Source organism: Nerophis ophidion, linkage group LG10 (genome assembly GCF_033978795.1).
Source record: "Nerophis ophidion isolate RoL-2023_Sa linkage group LG10, RoL_Noph_v1.0, whole genome shotgun sequence".
NCBI classification, from domain to species: domain Eukaryota; kingdom Metazoa; phylum Chordata; class Actinopteri; order Syngnathiformes; family Syngnathidae; genus Nerophis; species Nerophis ophidion.
In genome coordinates this window covers 55,111,808-55,125,651 of record NC_084620.1, presented here as the reverse complement: position 1 = coordinate 55,125,651, position 13,844 = coordinate 55,111,808, and the positions used below count along the sequence as shown (strand labels likewise).

At 39.3% G+C, this 13,844-nt stretch overlaps 1 protein-coding gene across 3 annotated transcripts in view; it reads right to left on the bottom strand.

Annotated features, from left to right (window-relative positions):
- Positions 1 to 1,697: 1,697 nt before the first annotated feature.
- The window catches only part of ntn4 (netrin 4), a 72,415-nt gene continuing 60,268 nt past the window's right edge, over positions 1,698 to 13,844 (bottom strand). For all 3 annotated transcript variants that reach the window (XM_061914154.1, XM_061914153.1, XM_061914155.1), the window contains 5 exons: positions 11,564 to 11,777; positions 11,325 to 11,413; positions 11,046 to 11,114; positions 8,635 to 8,802; positions 1,698 to 6,841 (listed from right to left, as the gene is read on the bottom strand). In XM_061914154.1, coding sequence (XP_061770138.1) covers positions 6,702 to 6,841; positions 8,635 to 8,802; positions 11,046 to 11,114; positions 11,325 to 11,413; positions 11,564 to 11,777 — 680 coding nt within the window. In that variant the 3' untranslated portion in view covers positions 1,698 to 6,701. The remainder of the gene's footprint in view (positions 6,842 to 8,634; positions 8,803 to 11,045; positions 11,115 to 11,324; positions 11,414 to 11,563; positions 11,778 to 13,844) is intronic.

Sequence of the window (13,844 nt, the reverse complement as noted above, 5' to 3'; positions counted from 1 at the left end):
TAGCCTAGTAGCTTTAGTTTATTGAATATAATTGAGTAATGTTAGCTGAGCAGCTTTAGTTTTCTAATTTAACTGAATAATGTTAGCCGAGTAGCTTTAGTTTTTTAATTTAACTGAAAAATGTTAGCCGAGTAGTTTCAGTTCATTGAATATAACTGAATAATGTTGGCCAAGTAGCTTAAGTTTTTTTTTAATTTAACCGAATAATGTTAGCCGTGTAGCTTCACTTTATTGAATACAACTGAATAATGTTAGACGAGTAGCTTCAGTTTACTGAATATAATTGAATAATGTTAGCAGAGTAGCTTCAGTGTTTGAATATAATTGAATAATGTTAGCCAAGTAGCTTCAGTTTATTTAATATATCTGGATAATGTTAGCTGAGTATCTTTAGTTTATTGAATTTAACCGAATAATGTTAGCCTAGTAGCTTTAGTTTATTGAATATAACTGAATAATGTTAGCCGAGTATCTTTAGTTTATTGAATTTAACCGAATAATGTTAGCCTAGTAGCTTTAGTTTATTGAATATAACTGAATAATGTTAGCCATGTAGCTTTAGTTTATTGAATTTAACCGAATAATGTTAGCCTAGTAGCTTTAGTTTATTGAATATAACTGAATAATGTTAGCCAAGTAGCTTTAATTTATTGAATATAACTGAATAATGTTAGCTGAGTAGCTTTAGTTTATTCAAAAAAACTGAATAATGTTAGCTGAGTAGCTTCAGTTAGCAGAGTAGCATTAAGTTATTGAATATAACTGAATAATATTAGCCGAGTGGCTTCAGTTTATTGAATATAACTGAATAATGCTAACCAAGTAGCTTCAGTTTATTGAATTTAACCGAATGTTAGCCTAGTAGCTTTAGTTTATTGAATATAATTGAATAATGTTAGCCTAGTAGCTTTAGTTTTCTAATTTAACCGAAAAATGTTCGCCGAGTAGTTTCAGTTCATTGAATATAACTGAATAATGTTGGCCAAGTAGCTTAAGTTTTTTTTTAATTTAACCGAATAATGTTAGCCGTGTAGCTTCACTTTATTGAATATAACTGAATAATGTTAGCCAAGTAGCTTAAGTTATTGAATATAACTGAATAATGTTAGCCGAGTAGCTTCAGTGTTTGAATATAACTGAATAATGTTAGCCTAGTAGCTTTAGTTTTTGAATTTAACCGAAAAATGTTAGCCGAGTAGTTTCAGTTTATCGAATATAACCGAATGTTGGCCAAGTAGCTTAAGTTTTTTTAATTTAACCGAATAATGTTAGCCATGTAGCTTCACTTTGTTGAATATAACTGAATAATGTTAGCCGAGTAGCTTTAGTTTATTGACTATAACTAAATAATGTTAGCCAAGTAGCTTCAGTTTATTGAATTTAACCGAATAATAGGTTTAAGTTTATGAAATATAACCTTATGACCTTTAGTTAGTGCAGGGCCAATTTGCGTGGATGACATCTCTTAAACAAAGTTAGGTAGTTAGCTTCAATGTTTTGGTACAAAAAAGAAGAGTAAAGTCAGCCAAAATGTTGTGTAGTTAGAGTCCAACACATCTGTGGCATAAACCAGCAAAATTAGCCAAATAGAGTCAATTCTTAAGCATGAAGCTAAGTAGCTTCAAGCTAGCAGAGTCGCCGCTACCTGTGCTAGCTCAGTTGCAAAGAACGTAAACATCCATCAAATGAAACCAAAGTCCTGGTTTATGGATCATTGTATTATCACTGCCCTCAGGTTGGGAAACAGAAAGTGAAAGAGAGAGGAAGTGAAATGCTACAAACCTGAATGCAAGCTAACCGTCACAGCGAGTCGGAGAAGGCGGTCACATGACAACAACAATATTTACATCCAACACAAACAAGTCGTGGGGGAGCAGGAAGTGAGTGCATTCCTAGGAACATGGACATCTTAGAAGCAGACGCAGCATTGGCTGCTGCGAGGCGAGAAATTGGGCCGCCATCTTGAAGTGGTGATGAGGAGCCGGCGAGCAGCCTAAACTGATAGTTCGAAAACAAAGATGGCGTTCAGCCTTTTCCCGCTCAAATGAGGGGACTGTTGGGAATAGGAATCGGGGGAATTACTTTTCACAATTCAGATTTAACTTTAAAGACCTACTGAAATGAGATTTTCTTATTTAAGCGGGGATAGCAGGTCTATTCTATGTGTCATACTTGATCAATTTGCGATATTTTTGCTGGAAGGATTTAGTAGAGAACATCGACGATAAAGTTCGCAACTTTTGGTCGCTAATAAAAAAGCCTTGCCTGTACCGGAAGTGGCAGACGATGTGCGCGTGACGTCACGGGTTGTGGAGCTCCTCACATCTGAACATTGTTTACTATCATGGCCACCAGCAGCGAGAGCGATTCGGACCGAGAAAGCGACGATTTCCCCATTAATTTGAGCAAAGATGTAAGATTAATGGATGAGGAAAGTGACAGTGAAGGACTAGAAAAAAACAAAACTACACAGTGGGAGCGATTCAGATGTTATTAGACAAATTTACTAGGATAATTCTGGAAAATCCCTTATCTGCTTACTGTGTTACTAGTGTTTTAGTGAGATTATATGGTCGTACCTGTACAACCTGAAGGTCGACGGGTGGTGGCGATGCCCATCTCTGCCCTTCGCAAGGGACCCTCTTCGAAACACAAGCTTTTGAAATGATCGCTGCATAATACACTGTACTTTGTGTGTGTGGTCCAATCCAACCGTGTTCGCTTGACCGCTCTGTTCCATAGTAAAGCTTGACTGTCATCTTTCGGGAATGTAAACAATGAAACACCGGCTGTGTTTGTGTTGCTAAAGGCGGCCACAATACACCGCTTCCCACCTACAGCTTTCTTCTTTGACGTCTCCATTATTTATTGAACAAATTGCAAAAGATTCAGCAACACAGTTGTCCAGAATACTGTCGAATTTTGCGATGAAAATAGACTTATAGCTGGGAACGATGCTGGAACAAAATGTCCTCTACAATGCGTGACGTCACGCACACGCATCATCGTACCGCGACGTTTCAGCAGGAAACTTCGCCGCGAAATTTAAAATTGCAATTTAGTAAACTAAAAAGGCCGTATCGGCATGTGTTGCAATGTTAATATTTCATCATTGATATATAAACTATCAGACTGCGTGGTCGCTAGTAGTGGCTTTCAGTAGGCCTTTAACGTACTATTGGTTGTATTTTGTGAAAAGAATATCACCATATTGTATATAGTTCTCTGCAAACCTATTAAAATGTTCTATTTTGTCTTCATTATTTTGTCAGAATGCACCAGAATGCTTCATGTGTATGTGAAAATCACAAAAAAATCTTCTGGGGGAGGATGCCCCCGCTAGAGGGGTCTGGTTTACAAACTTTTCAGCCCCACCTAAAAAAAAAATTCACCAGCCGCCCCTGATTATGATGCATTCTCATTTTAGGCAAAATATAAGACAATAATTTCTTAACAGTATAATTGTAAGCAGGAATAGGTCTTTACGAAACAATATTCAAATACTAACATTGTTGGGTAAGACAGAATTTGCTTTTATTCTGAATCTACTGAAACAGGTTGGTGGTTTTAGCTGACATAAAGACTTTTAGGTGTTTATTTATGTTTATGATGAAGTATTTGGCAGACACTTTTATCCTAAGCGACATTAATAAAAAATACATATAAAACAATCACTGTAAACATGATAATTTAAGGGAAGAAGAATGTAATAGAAAATATCAATACAAAGTGTCAAGATAGAATAAACTCTCTGCGATACAGTCTGTAGGTCCCTAAGATATATAGATATCTAATGTATTCACACATTGTTTATGTAGGATATACGCATATATATATAACTAGAGATGTCCGATAATGGCTTTTTTGCCGATATCGAATATTGTCCAACTCTTAATTACCGATTCCGATATCAACCGATACTGATATATGCAGCCCTGGAATGAACACAGTATTATGTCTAATTTTGTTGTGATGCCCCGCTGGATGCAATAAACAATGTAACAAGGTTTTCCAAAATAAATCAACTCAAAAAATGCCAACATGGCACTGCTGTATTTATTATTGAAGTCACAAAGTGCATTATTTTTTTCTAACATGCCTCAGAACAGTAGCTTGGAATTTATGACATGGTCTCCCTGTGAGAGCATGAGGAGGTTGAGGTGGGCGGGGTTTGGATGGGGGTGTGTATATTGTAGCGTCCCGGAAGAGTTAGTGCTGCAAGGGGTTCAGGGTATTTGTTCTGTTGTGTTTATGTTGTGTTACGGTACGGATGTTCTCCCGAAATGTGTTCGTCATTCTTGTTTGTATATATGTATATTGTGTATTGTGTATATTGTAGCGTCCCAGAAGAGTTAGTGCTGCAAGGGATTTTGGGTATTTGTTCTGTTGTGTTTATGTTGTGTTGCGGTGCGGATTTTCTACCGAAACGTGTTTGTCCTTCTTGTTTGGCGTGGGTTCACAGTGTGGCGCATATTTCTAACAGTGTTAAAGTTGTTGAAACGGCCACCCTCAGTGTGACCTGTATGGCGGTTGACCAAGTATGCTTGCATTCACTTGTGTGTGTGAAAAGCCGTAGATATTATGTGAGTGGGCCAGCACTTAAAGGCAGTGCCTTTAAGGTTTATTGGCGCTCTGTACTTCTCCCTACGTCCGTGTACCACTCCGTACAGCGGCGTTTTAAAAAGTCATGCATTTTACTTTTTAAAACCGATACCGATAATTTACGAAATTACATTTTAAAGCATTTATCGGTCGATAATATCATCAGTCCGATATCATCAGACATCGCTATATATAACCTAATCATATTGTTTCTTCAACTTAAAAATAGTTGGATTATATTCCAAGTTTTGATCTCGGACACTGGTCTCTGGTCACTTATAACGGTATTTTTCAACCTTTTTTGACCCGAGGCACATTTTTTTACGTTTGAAAAAATGCGGAGGCACACTACCAGCAGAAATCATTAAAAAAACAAAACTCAGTTGACAGTAAAAAGTCGTTACGCAATGGTTGGATGTGACTTTAAAGCATAACCAAGCATGCATCACTATAGCTCTTGTCTCAAAGTAGGTGTACTGTCACCACCTGTCATTTATTTGGACTTTTTTCCTGTTTTTTAGTGTTTTACTTTTTGTCTAGCGCTCCTATTTTGTTTTTGTTTTTCTCTTTTTTTGCTATTTTCCTGTAGCAGTTTCATGTCTACCTTTGAGCGATATTTCCCGCATCTGATTTGTTTTAGCAATCAAGAATATTTCAGTTGTTTTTAATCCTTCTTTGTGTCGATATTGTTGATTGTCACGCCATGTTCGGACGTACTTTGTGAACGCCGTCTTTGCTCCACAGTAAGTCTTTGCTGTCGTCCAGCATTCTGTAAAAAGTCGTTGTCGCAATTGTTGGATTTGACTTTAAAGCATAACCAAACAATCATTCACTATAGCTGTTGTCTCAAAGAAGGTGTACTGCCACTACCTGTCATATCACACCCTGGCTTATTTTGAGTTTTTTGCTGTTTTCCTGTGTGTAGTGTTTTACTTCTTGTCTTGCGCTCCTATTTTGGTGTTTTTTCTTCTCTTGTTTTCGGTATTTTCCTTTCGCAGTTTCATGTCTTCTTTTGAGCGTTATATCCCGCATCTGATTTGTTCTAGCAATCAAGAATATGTCAGGTGTTTTCATCCTTCTTTGTGTCGACATTGTTGATTGTCACGCCATGTTTGGACGTACTTTGTGGACACTGTCTTTGCTCCACAGTAAGTCTTTGCTGTCGTCCAGCATTCTGTTTTTGTTTACTTCGTAGCCAGTTCAGTTTTAGTTTCGTTCCGCATAGCCTTCCTTAAGCTTCAATGCCTTTTCTTAGGGGCACTCAGCTTTTGTTTACTTTTGGTTTAAGCATTAGACACATTTTTACCTGCACCCTGCCTCCCGCTGTTTCCGACATCTACAAAGCAATATGATATGGAAGAGTATTACACGGTTACTCTGACAACTCTAGACATCCGAGAAACTGAACAAGAACCCGTCTTTTGCAGACTATAATTACTTTTTTGCAAAAAATATTTTTAACCCAAATAGGTGAAATGACATAATCTTCCACGACTCACCAGACTGTATCTCACAGAGAGTGGTTGAAAACACTGACTTATAGCATATAAGGATATTCTATTACTGTTAAGCCAACTATGAATAATAAAACATGTGTCCTGTTTCATAGCTACACGTATGACAAAAGAAGCGGGTGAAAATGAGTGGTAGTCAGTGAGGTAAGATGAATGAAATGCGCTGACCGTTCATTGCTTCTGCCAAATGAGTTGCACTGATCACCACTCCAAGATGGCGGCCCGGCGTCTCGTCGCTCCTTGCTGCGTCTCCTTGTAAGATGTCTGTGCGTGGAACAGTTGTTGTCTGCGGGCTAAAGGCAAGACTGTGCTAAGCTAATACATTCACCTTGGCGGCCACCTTCTGGTATGGCTTCGTGTTTTGTCCACACGGTGTGCGTCCTCGCTTTGTGCGTCCATATTCCGTCCGTCCATCGTGGCGTAAAGTGCTGCAGAGAGGAACTCAGCGCCGACACGTTTCAGTCAGTCTGTGCCGTTTCATCATCATCATCATCAATAATAATAATAATAACAATAATAATCCACGCATGGAGGGCGTCTCTTTTGAGTCCAGCGTCCGTCCATCTGTCCCCGGGTGTTGTCCGTCTACCAGTTGCAGTCCTTCTGGAGCAGCGTGAGGACTTTGCGGCCCAAGCTGGCCCTCCAAGGCTTGACCAAGCTCTTCATGTTGACCAGGAGGTGACCCTGCTTCCTGTCCGTGTGTCCCGCCACCAGGTACTCCGTCCCTGGCGAAACCCATCATGGACATAAAACAACCAGTAGTCCTTGGACCTGCTTATTGTATACAACATACTCATCCAAACCCTAAAGTCCAACTCTAAAACAACCACATCCCTATCCTAACCTTAACCTTACCCCAACCAGAACCTAACCTAACACTGAACCAAACCTAAAACCAACTCCAACACTAACTTTACCTAACCCTAAACCAAACCTTAAACCAACTCCAACACTAACAATTACCCCAACCACAACCTAACCCAAACTCACCTAACTCTAAACTGTACCTAAAACCAACCCCAGCCTAACCCTAACCTAAACCCAACAAAAAAATCTAACCCCATTTCTAAAACCTACCAGATCTCTATCCTAACCTAATCCTTACCTCAACCACAACCTAACCCAAACTCACCTAACTCTAAACCTCAACCCTAAACCAAACCTAAAACTCCAACCCTAATCCTAACTTAACCTAACTCTAGACCAAACGTAAAACCAAATCCCACCCTAAACCTAATCTACACCATTAACCCAACCACAACGTAACCCAAACTAATCTAACTCTACACAAAACCTAAAACCAACTCCAACACTAAACCTAACCTAACCCTGAACCAAAGGAAAAAAAAACTCTAAACCTGAACTTAAACTAAACCATTACCCTGACCACAACCTAACCCAAACTCAGCTAACCCTAAACGTACCTAAAACCAACCCCAACCACACCTCAACAAAAAACCTAAACCCCAACTATAAAACCAACCAGATCCCTATCCTAACCCAATCCTTACCCCTACCACAACCTAACCCAAACTCACCTAACTCCAAACCCCAACCCTAAACCAAACCTAAAACAACTCCAACCCTATTCCTAACTTAACCTAACCCTAACTCTAAACCAAACTTAAAACCAACTCCAACCCTACGCCTAACCTACACGATCACGGCAACCACAACCTAACCCAAACTAACCTAACTCTAAACCAAACCTAAAAAAATAACTCCAACTCTAAACCTAACTTAATTTAACCCAACCATAAACCAAACGTGAAACCAACTCCAACACTAAACCTAACTTAACTTAACCTTAAACCAAACGTAAAACCAACTCCAACACTAAACCTAACTTAACTTAACCCTAAACCAAACGTAAAACCAACTCCAACACTAAACCTAACTTAACTTAACCCTAAACCAAACGTAAAACCAACTCCAACTCTAAACCTAACCTATACCAATACCCTGATCTAACCCAAACTCACCTAACCCTAAACCGTACAAAAAACCAACACCAAACTAACCTCAACAAAAACCTAACCCAATTTCTAAAACGGACCGGATCCCTATCCTAACCTGATCCTTACCCCAACCACAACCTAACCCAAACTCACCTAACTCTAAACCCCAACCCTAAACAAACCTTAAACAACTCCAACCCTAATCCTAACTTAACCTAACCCTAACTATAAACCAAACCTAAAACCAACTCCTACCCTAAACCTAACCTAAACCATTACCCCAACCACAACCTAACTCGAAATCAAACCTGAAACCAACTCCAACACTAAACCTAACTTACCCTAACCCAACTCTAAACCAAAGGTAAAACCAACTCCAACCCTAAACCTAACCTAAACCATTACCCTGACCACAACCTAACCCAAACCCACCTAACCCTCAACCGTACCTAAAACCAACACCAACCTAACCTCAATAAAAAACCTAAACCCCAACTCTAAAACCAACCAGATCCCTACCCTAACCTAACCCAGGCCCCTTCATTAGGAACCCCTCTCACCTGGGTTGAGGATGGGACAGGTGCATCCTCGTGCCGTCCAGGACTCGGGGTACAGAGTGACACGCCCCCGCTGTATCTTCACCTTCTGGCTCAGCACCTTCTGAACTTTCACCTCCACCTCGGCGTGGGAACCTTTGTCGTGCGCCGACAGCACCTTCACCTTCAGCACTGAGGAAGAGGAGGATGATGAGGTTACATGACCATACAAACTGTACACTGACTACTCTAAACTATATATATTCGTGTAGTACTGTCACGTGACGATACAAACTGTACCCTGACTACTCTAAACTATGTATATTCGTGTAGTACTGTCACATTACGATACAAGCTGTACACTGACTACTCTAAACTATATATATTCGTGTAGTACTGTCACATGATGATACAAGCTGTACACTGACTACTCTAAAGTAAATATTTAATATAGTACTATCACATGACAATACTAGCTGTACACTGACTACTCTAAAGTATATATTTGTGTAGTGTTGTCACATGACAATACAAGCTTTACATTGACTACTCTAAACTATACATCTTGCGTAGTACTGTCACATGACGATACAAGCTGTACACTGACTACTCTAAACTACATATTTTGCGTAATACTGTCACATGACAATACAAGCTGTACACTGACTACTCTAAATTGAATATTTTGTGTAGTACTGTCACATGACAATACAAGCTGTACACTGACTACTCTAAAGTAAATATTTTGTTTAGTGTTGTCACATGACAATACAAACTGTACCCTGGCTACTCTAAAGTATATATTTTTTATAGTACTGTCACATGACAATACAAGCTGTACACTGACTACTCTAAAGTAAATATTGTATGTACTACTCTCACATGACAATACTAGTTGTACACTGACTACTCTAAAGTATATATTTTATGTATTATTGTCACATGACAATACAAGCTGTTCACTGACGACTCTAAACTATATGTTTTGCGTAGTACTGTCACATGACAATACAAGCTGTACACTGACTACTCTAAATTGAATATTTTGTGTAGTACTGTCACGTGCCAATACAAGTAGTATGTATTTTATGTAGTACTGTCACATGACAATACAAACTGTACACTGACTACTCTCCAGTAGATATTTTGTGTAGTACTGTCACATGACAATACAAGCTGAACCCTGGCTACTCTAAAGTAAATATTTGTGTAGTACTGCCACATGACAATACAAGCTGTACACTGACTACTCTAAAGTAAACATATTTGTGTAGTACTGTCACATGACGATACAAGCTGTACAATGACTACTCTAAAGTAAATATTTTATGTAGTACTCTCACATGACAATACTAGCTGTACACTGACTACTCTAAAGTATATATTTTTGTGTAGTGTTGTCACATAACAATACAAGCTTTACACTGACTACTCCAAACTATATATTTTGCGTAGTACTCTCACATGACAATACTAGCTGTACACTGACTACTCTAAACTATATATTTTGCGTACTACTGTCACATGACAATACAAGCTGTACACTGACTACTCTCCAGTAAATATTTTGTGTAGTACTGTCACATGACAATACAAGCTGTACCCTGGCTACTCTAAATTATATATACAGTATTTGTGTAGCACTGTCACATGACAATACAAGCTGTACACTGACTACTCTCCAGTATACCTTTATGTAGTACTGTCACATGACAATACAAGCTGTACACTGACTACTCTCCAGTATACCTTTATGTAGTACTGTCACATGACAATACAAGCTGTACACTGACTACTCTAAATTGAAGATTTAATGTAGTACTGTCACATGACAATTCAAGCTGTACACTGACTACTCTAAAGTAAATATTTTGTTTAGTGTTGTCACATGACAATACAAACTGTACCCTGGCTACTCTAAAGTATATATTTTGTGTAGCACTGTCACATGACAATACAAGCTGTACACTGACTATTCTAAAGTATATATTTTATGTATTACTGTCACATGACAATACAAGCTGTACACTGACTACTCTAAAGTATACATATTTGCATAGTACTGTCACATGACAATACAAGCTGTACACTGACTACTCGAAAGTAAACATATTTGTGTAGTACTGTCACATGACAATACAAGCTGTACACTGACTACTCGAAAGTAAACATATTTGTGTAGTACTGTCACATGACAATACAAGGTGTACACTGACTACTCTAAAGTAAACATATTTGTGTAGTACTGTCACATGACAATACAAGCTGTACACTGACTAATCTAAATTGAATATTCAGTGTAGTACTGTCACATGGCAATACAAGCAGTATGTATTTTGTGTAGCACTGCCACATGACAACACCAGATGCACACTGACTTCTCTTAAGTGTGTATGATGTCACATGAGGTGATGACTAACATGAGATGTTCTTACCATAAGCGTAGTTCATGGTGCAGAACAGTTTGCTGTTGGTCAGCGGCTGCTCTTTGCACTCACACTTCTCTGCAGGGGACAAACACACCTATTAAAGTGTGTGTGTGTGTGTGTGTGTGTGTGTGTGTGTGTGTGTGTGTGTGTGTGTGTGTGTGTGTGTGTGTGTTCTGAGGAATGTGCCCATGAGAGGTGGCGGTGGGGTCTATGACAGCGGTGGGGGGTCTGAGTCATGACCAGTGGTCAGTGGAGGGTGAAAGCGGAAAAAAAACAAGGTCCCACCTGAGTAGTGCAGGGCGGAGAAGAGCTCTTCCGTTCGGAAGATCCTGATTGGCTCGCTGGAGTTTCCCTCCAAATTGTACAAGTCGGATCTGCAGAACACACGCAAATGACCTCACAAATCATGCTTTGACCTTCAAGTGGATCCCTAAAAACAGCGGAGCGCTCCAGTCGAATAGAGGATCTTTACCATAAGCTGGGTCCCAATACTTTTGTTGAAAGAGGTGATGTGCGCCACTCACCCCAGCACACAGTCCCCCGTGAAGGGGTCGCAGTCGCCAGCGCAGTCGCACGGGCGGCACCCGTACTCGTGGAAGCCCCAGTATCCCACCATGCACCTGTCACAGGAAGCCCCGCCCACTCCGGGTTTGCAGATGCAGTTGCCGTTGGCGGGGTCGCAGAGGGAGTCGCCCGCCGAGTGGAAGGCCATGGAGCCCAGAGGGTGACAGCTGCACACTGCCAGGAGACATTTGGTCTATTTAGTATCATACATACATATACATACAGTATGTACCGTGTTTCCTTGAATAGCCACCGGGCATGTAATATGCGCCTGCCTTGAATTACTGCCGGGTAAAACTCATCCCCCGAATTAATAAGCACATGCTTACTTTAACCACCAGGTCAAATTCGTGACATCTCGTGTGCCACTATCCCCGCCGGCATTTTCAAAATGATGGAGGAGTTTATCATTGCTTCTACTGTGTGTAAACCAGGGGTCTTGTTCCACAGCCATACAGATCACACTAATGGTTGTGATATAAAACAATTTTAGCACTCTTATTGATATGCGCCACACTCTGTGAACCCACACCAAACACATTTCTGGAGAACATCGGCTCTGTAACACATTATAAACGCAACATAAGAATTACCCAGAATGCTGTGCATCCATGACTCTTGGCTATATTATACACCCCGCTAGGCTTGTCCCGATACCAAAATGTATTTCGATACTATTCTAAATAAAGGGGACCACAACTTAATGTTACCCTATTTAATGTAGCGTACATTAAACATTTGTTTCATATTGCAATTTTGTCCCTAAATAAAAAAGTAGCAAGTAAATAAACAAAGGCTCCTGATATACACATACATATATACATAAGGGGCGGTTTAGCTCGGTTGGTAGAGAGGCCGTGCCAGCAACTTGAGGGTTGCAGGTTCAATTCCCGCTTCCGCCATCCTGGTCAATGCCGTTGTGTCCTTGGGCAAGACACTTTACCCACCTGCTCCCATTGCCATCCACACTGGTTTAAATGTAACTAAGATATTGGGTTTAACTATGTAAAGCTCTTTGAGTCACAAGAGAAAAGCGCTATATAAATATAATTCACTTCACTTCTCTACACGTATATATAAATATATGTATATTTTTATACATATATACATACAAATATATATGTACATATATACACACACATACATATATATATACACACACGTATATATACATACATATATATATACATACAAATATATATGTACATATATACACACACATACATATATATACACACATTCACACACACATATATATATATACATACATACATACATATATATATATATATACACACACACACACACACACACACACACACACACACACACACACACACACACACACACACACACACACACACACACACACACACACGCACTAGGCTTGTCCCTAAACCAAAATGTATTTCGATACTTTTCTAAATAAAGGAGACCACAACTTAATGTTACGCTATTTAATGTAGGGTACATTAAGCATTTGTTTCTTATTGCAATTCTGTCCTTAAATAAAAAAGTAGCAAGTAAACAAACAAAGGCTCCTGATAAGTGTGCTGACATATGCAGTAACATATTGTGTCATTTATACACACCTGTTATTTTGTCTATATTATTAAGGACAAGTGGTAGAAAACGGAAATTAATAGAAACCGGTACTTTTTTGAGTCGGTATAGTACCGAATATGATTAATTAGTATCGCGGTACTACACTAGTACTGGTATACTGTACGACCCTAATATATATATATATATATATATATATATATATATATTACCTGTATGTTACAGTGTAAAATGAGGCCTCAGTCAGACAAGTTTATCACACACCATGAACTCTGATAAGATAAAGTGCATCTACAGCAGCAATAAATCCATAAAGATTACACGCTGAGAGACAAAAACAACGCCTGTGTGTGTCTGTGTGCTGTTGTTATAAAACTCAGCTGAAATAACAACTCACATGAGGACAAGGAACCTGTGTGCACGGCAATATTTCCTTTTTATGAGCCCCCCCCCCCCCCCCGCAGCGTGTTATGATAAAAATGCTCCTCGCCACGCAGGGAAATTCCGACAGTTTTACAAGCTGGGCTCTCACAGACTGGAAGACGGTTTCATACACCTGCTTAGTATCGTTACTAATCTTGTGCTTATAGTCACAGGGTTGGTGTTAAGGTGACGCGTTACTGTTAGTTTTGGCGGTAACTAGTATTCTAACGTGTTATTTTTTTCATATTCAGTAAC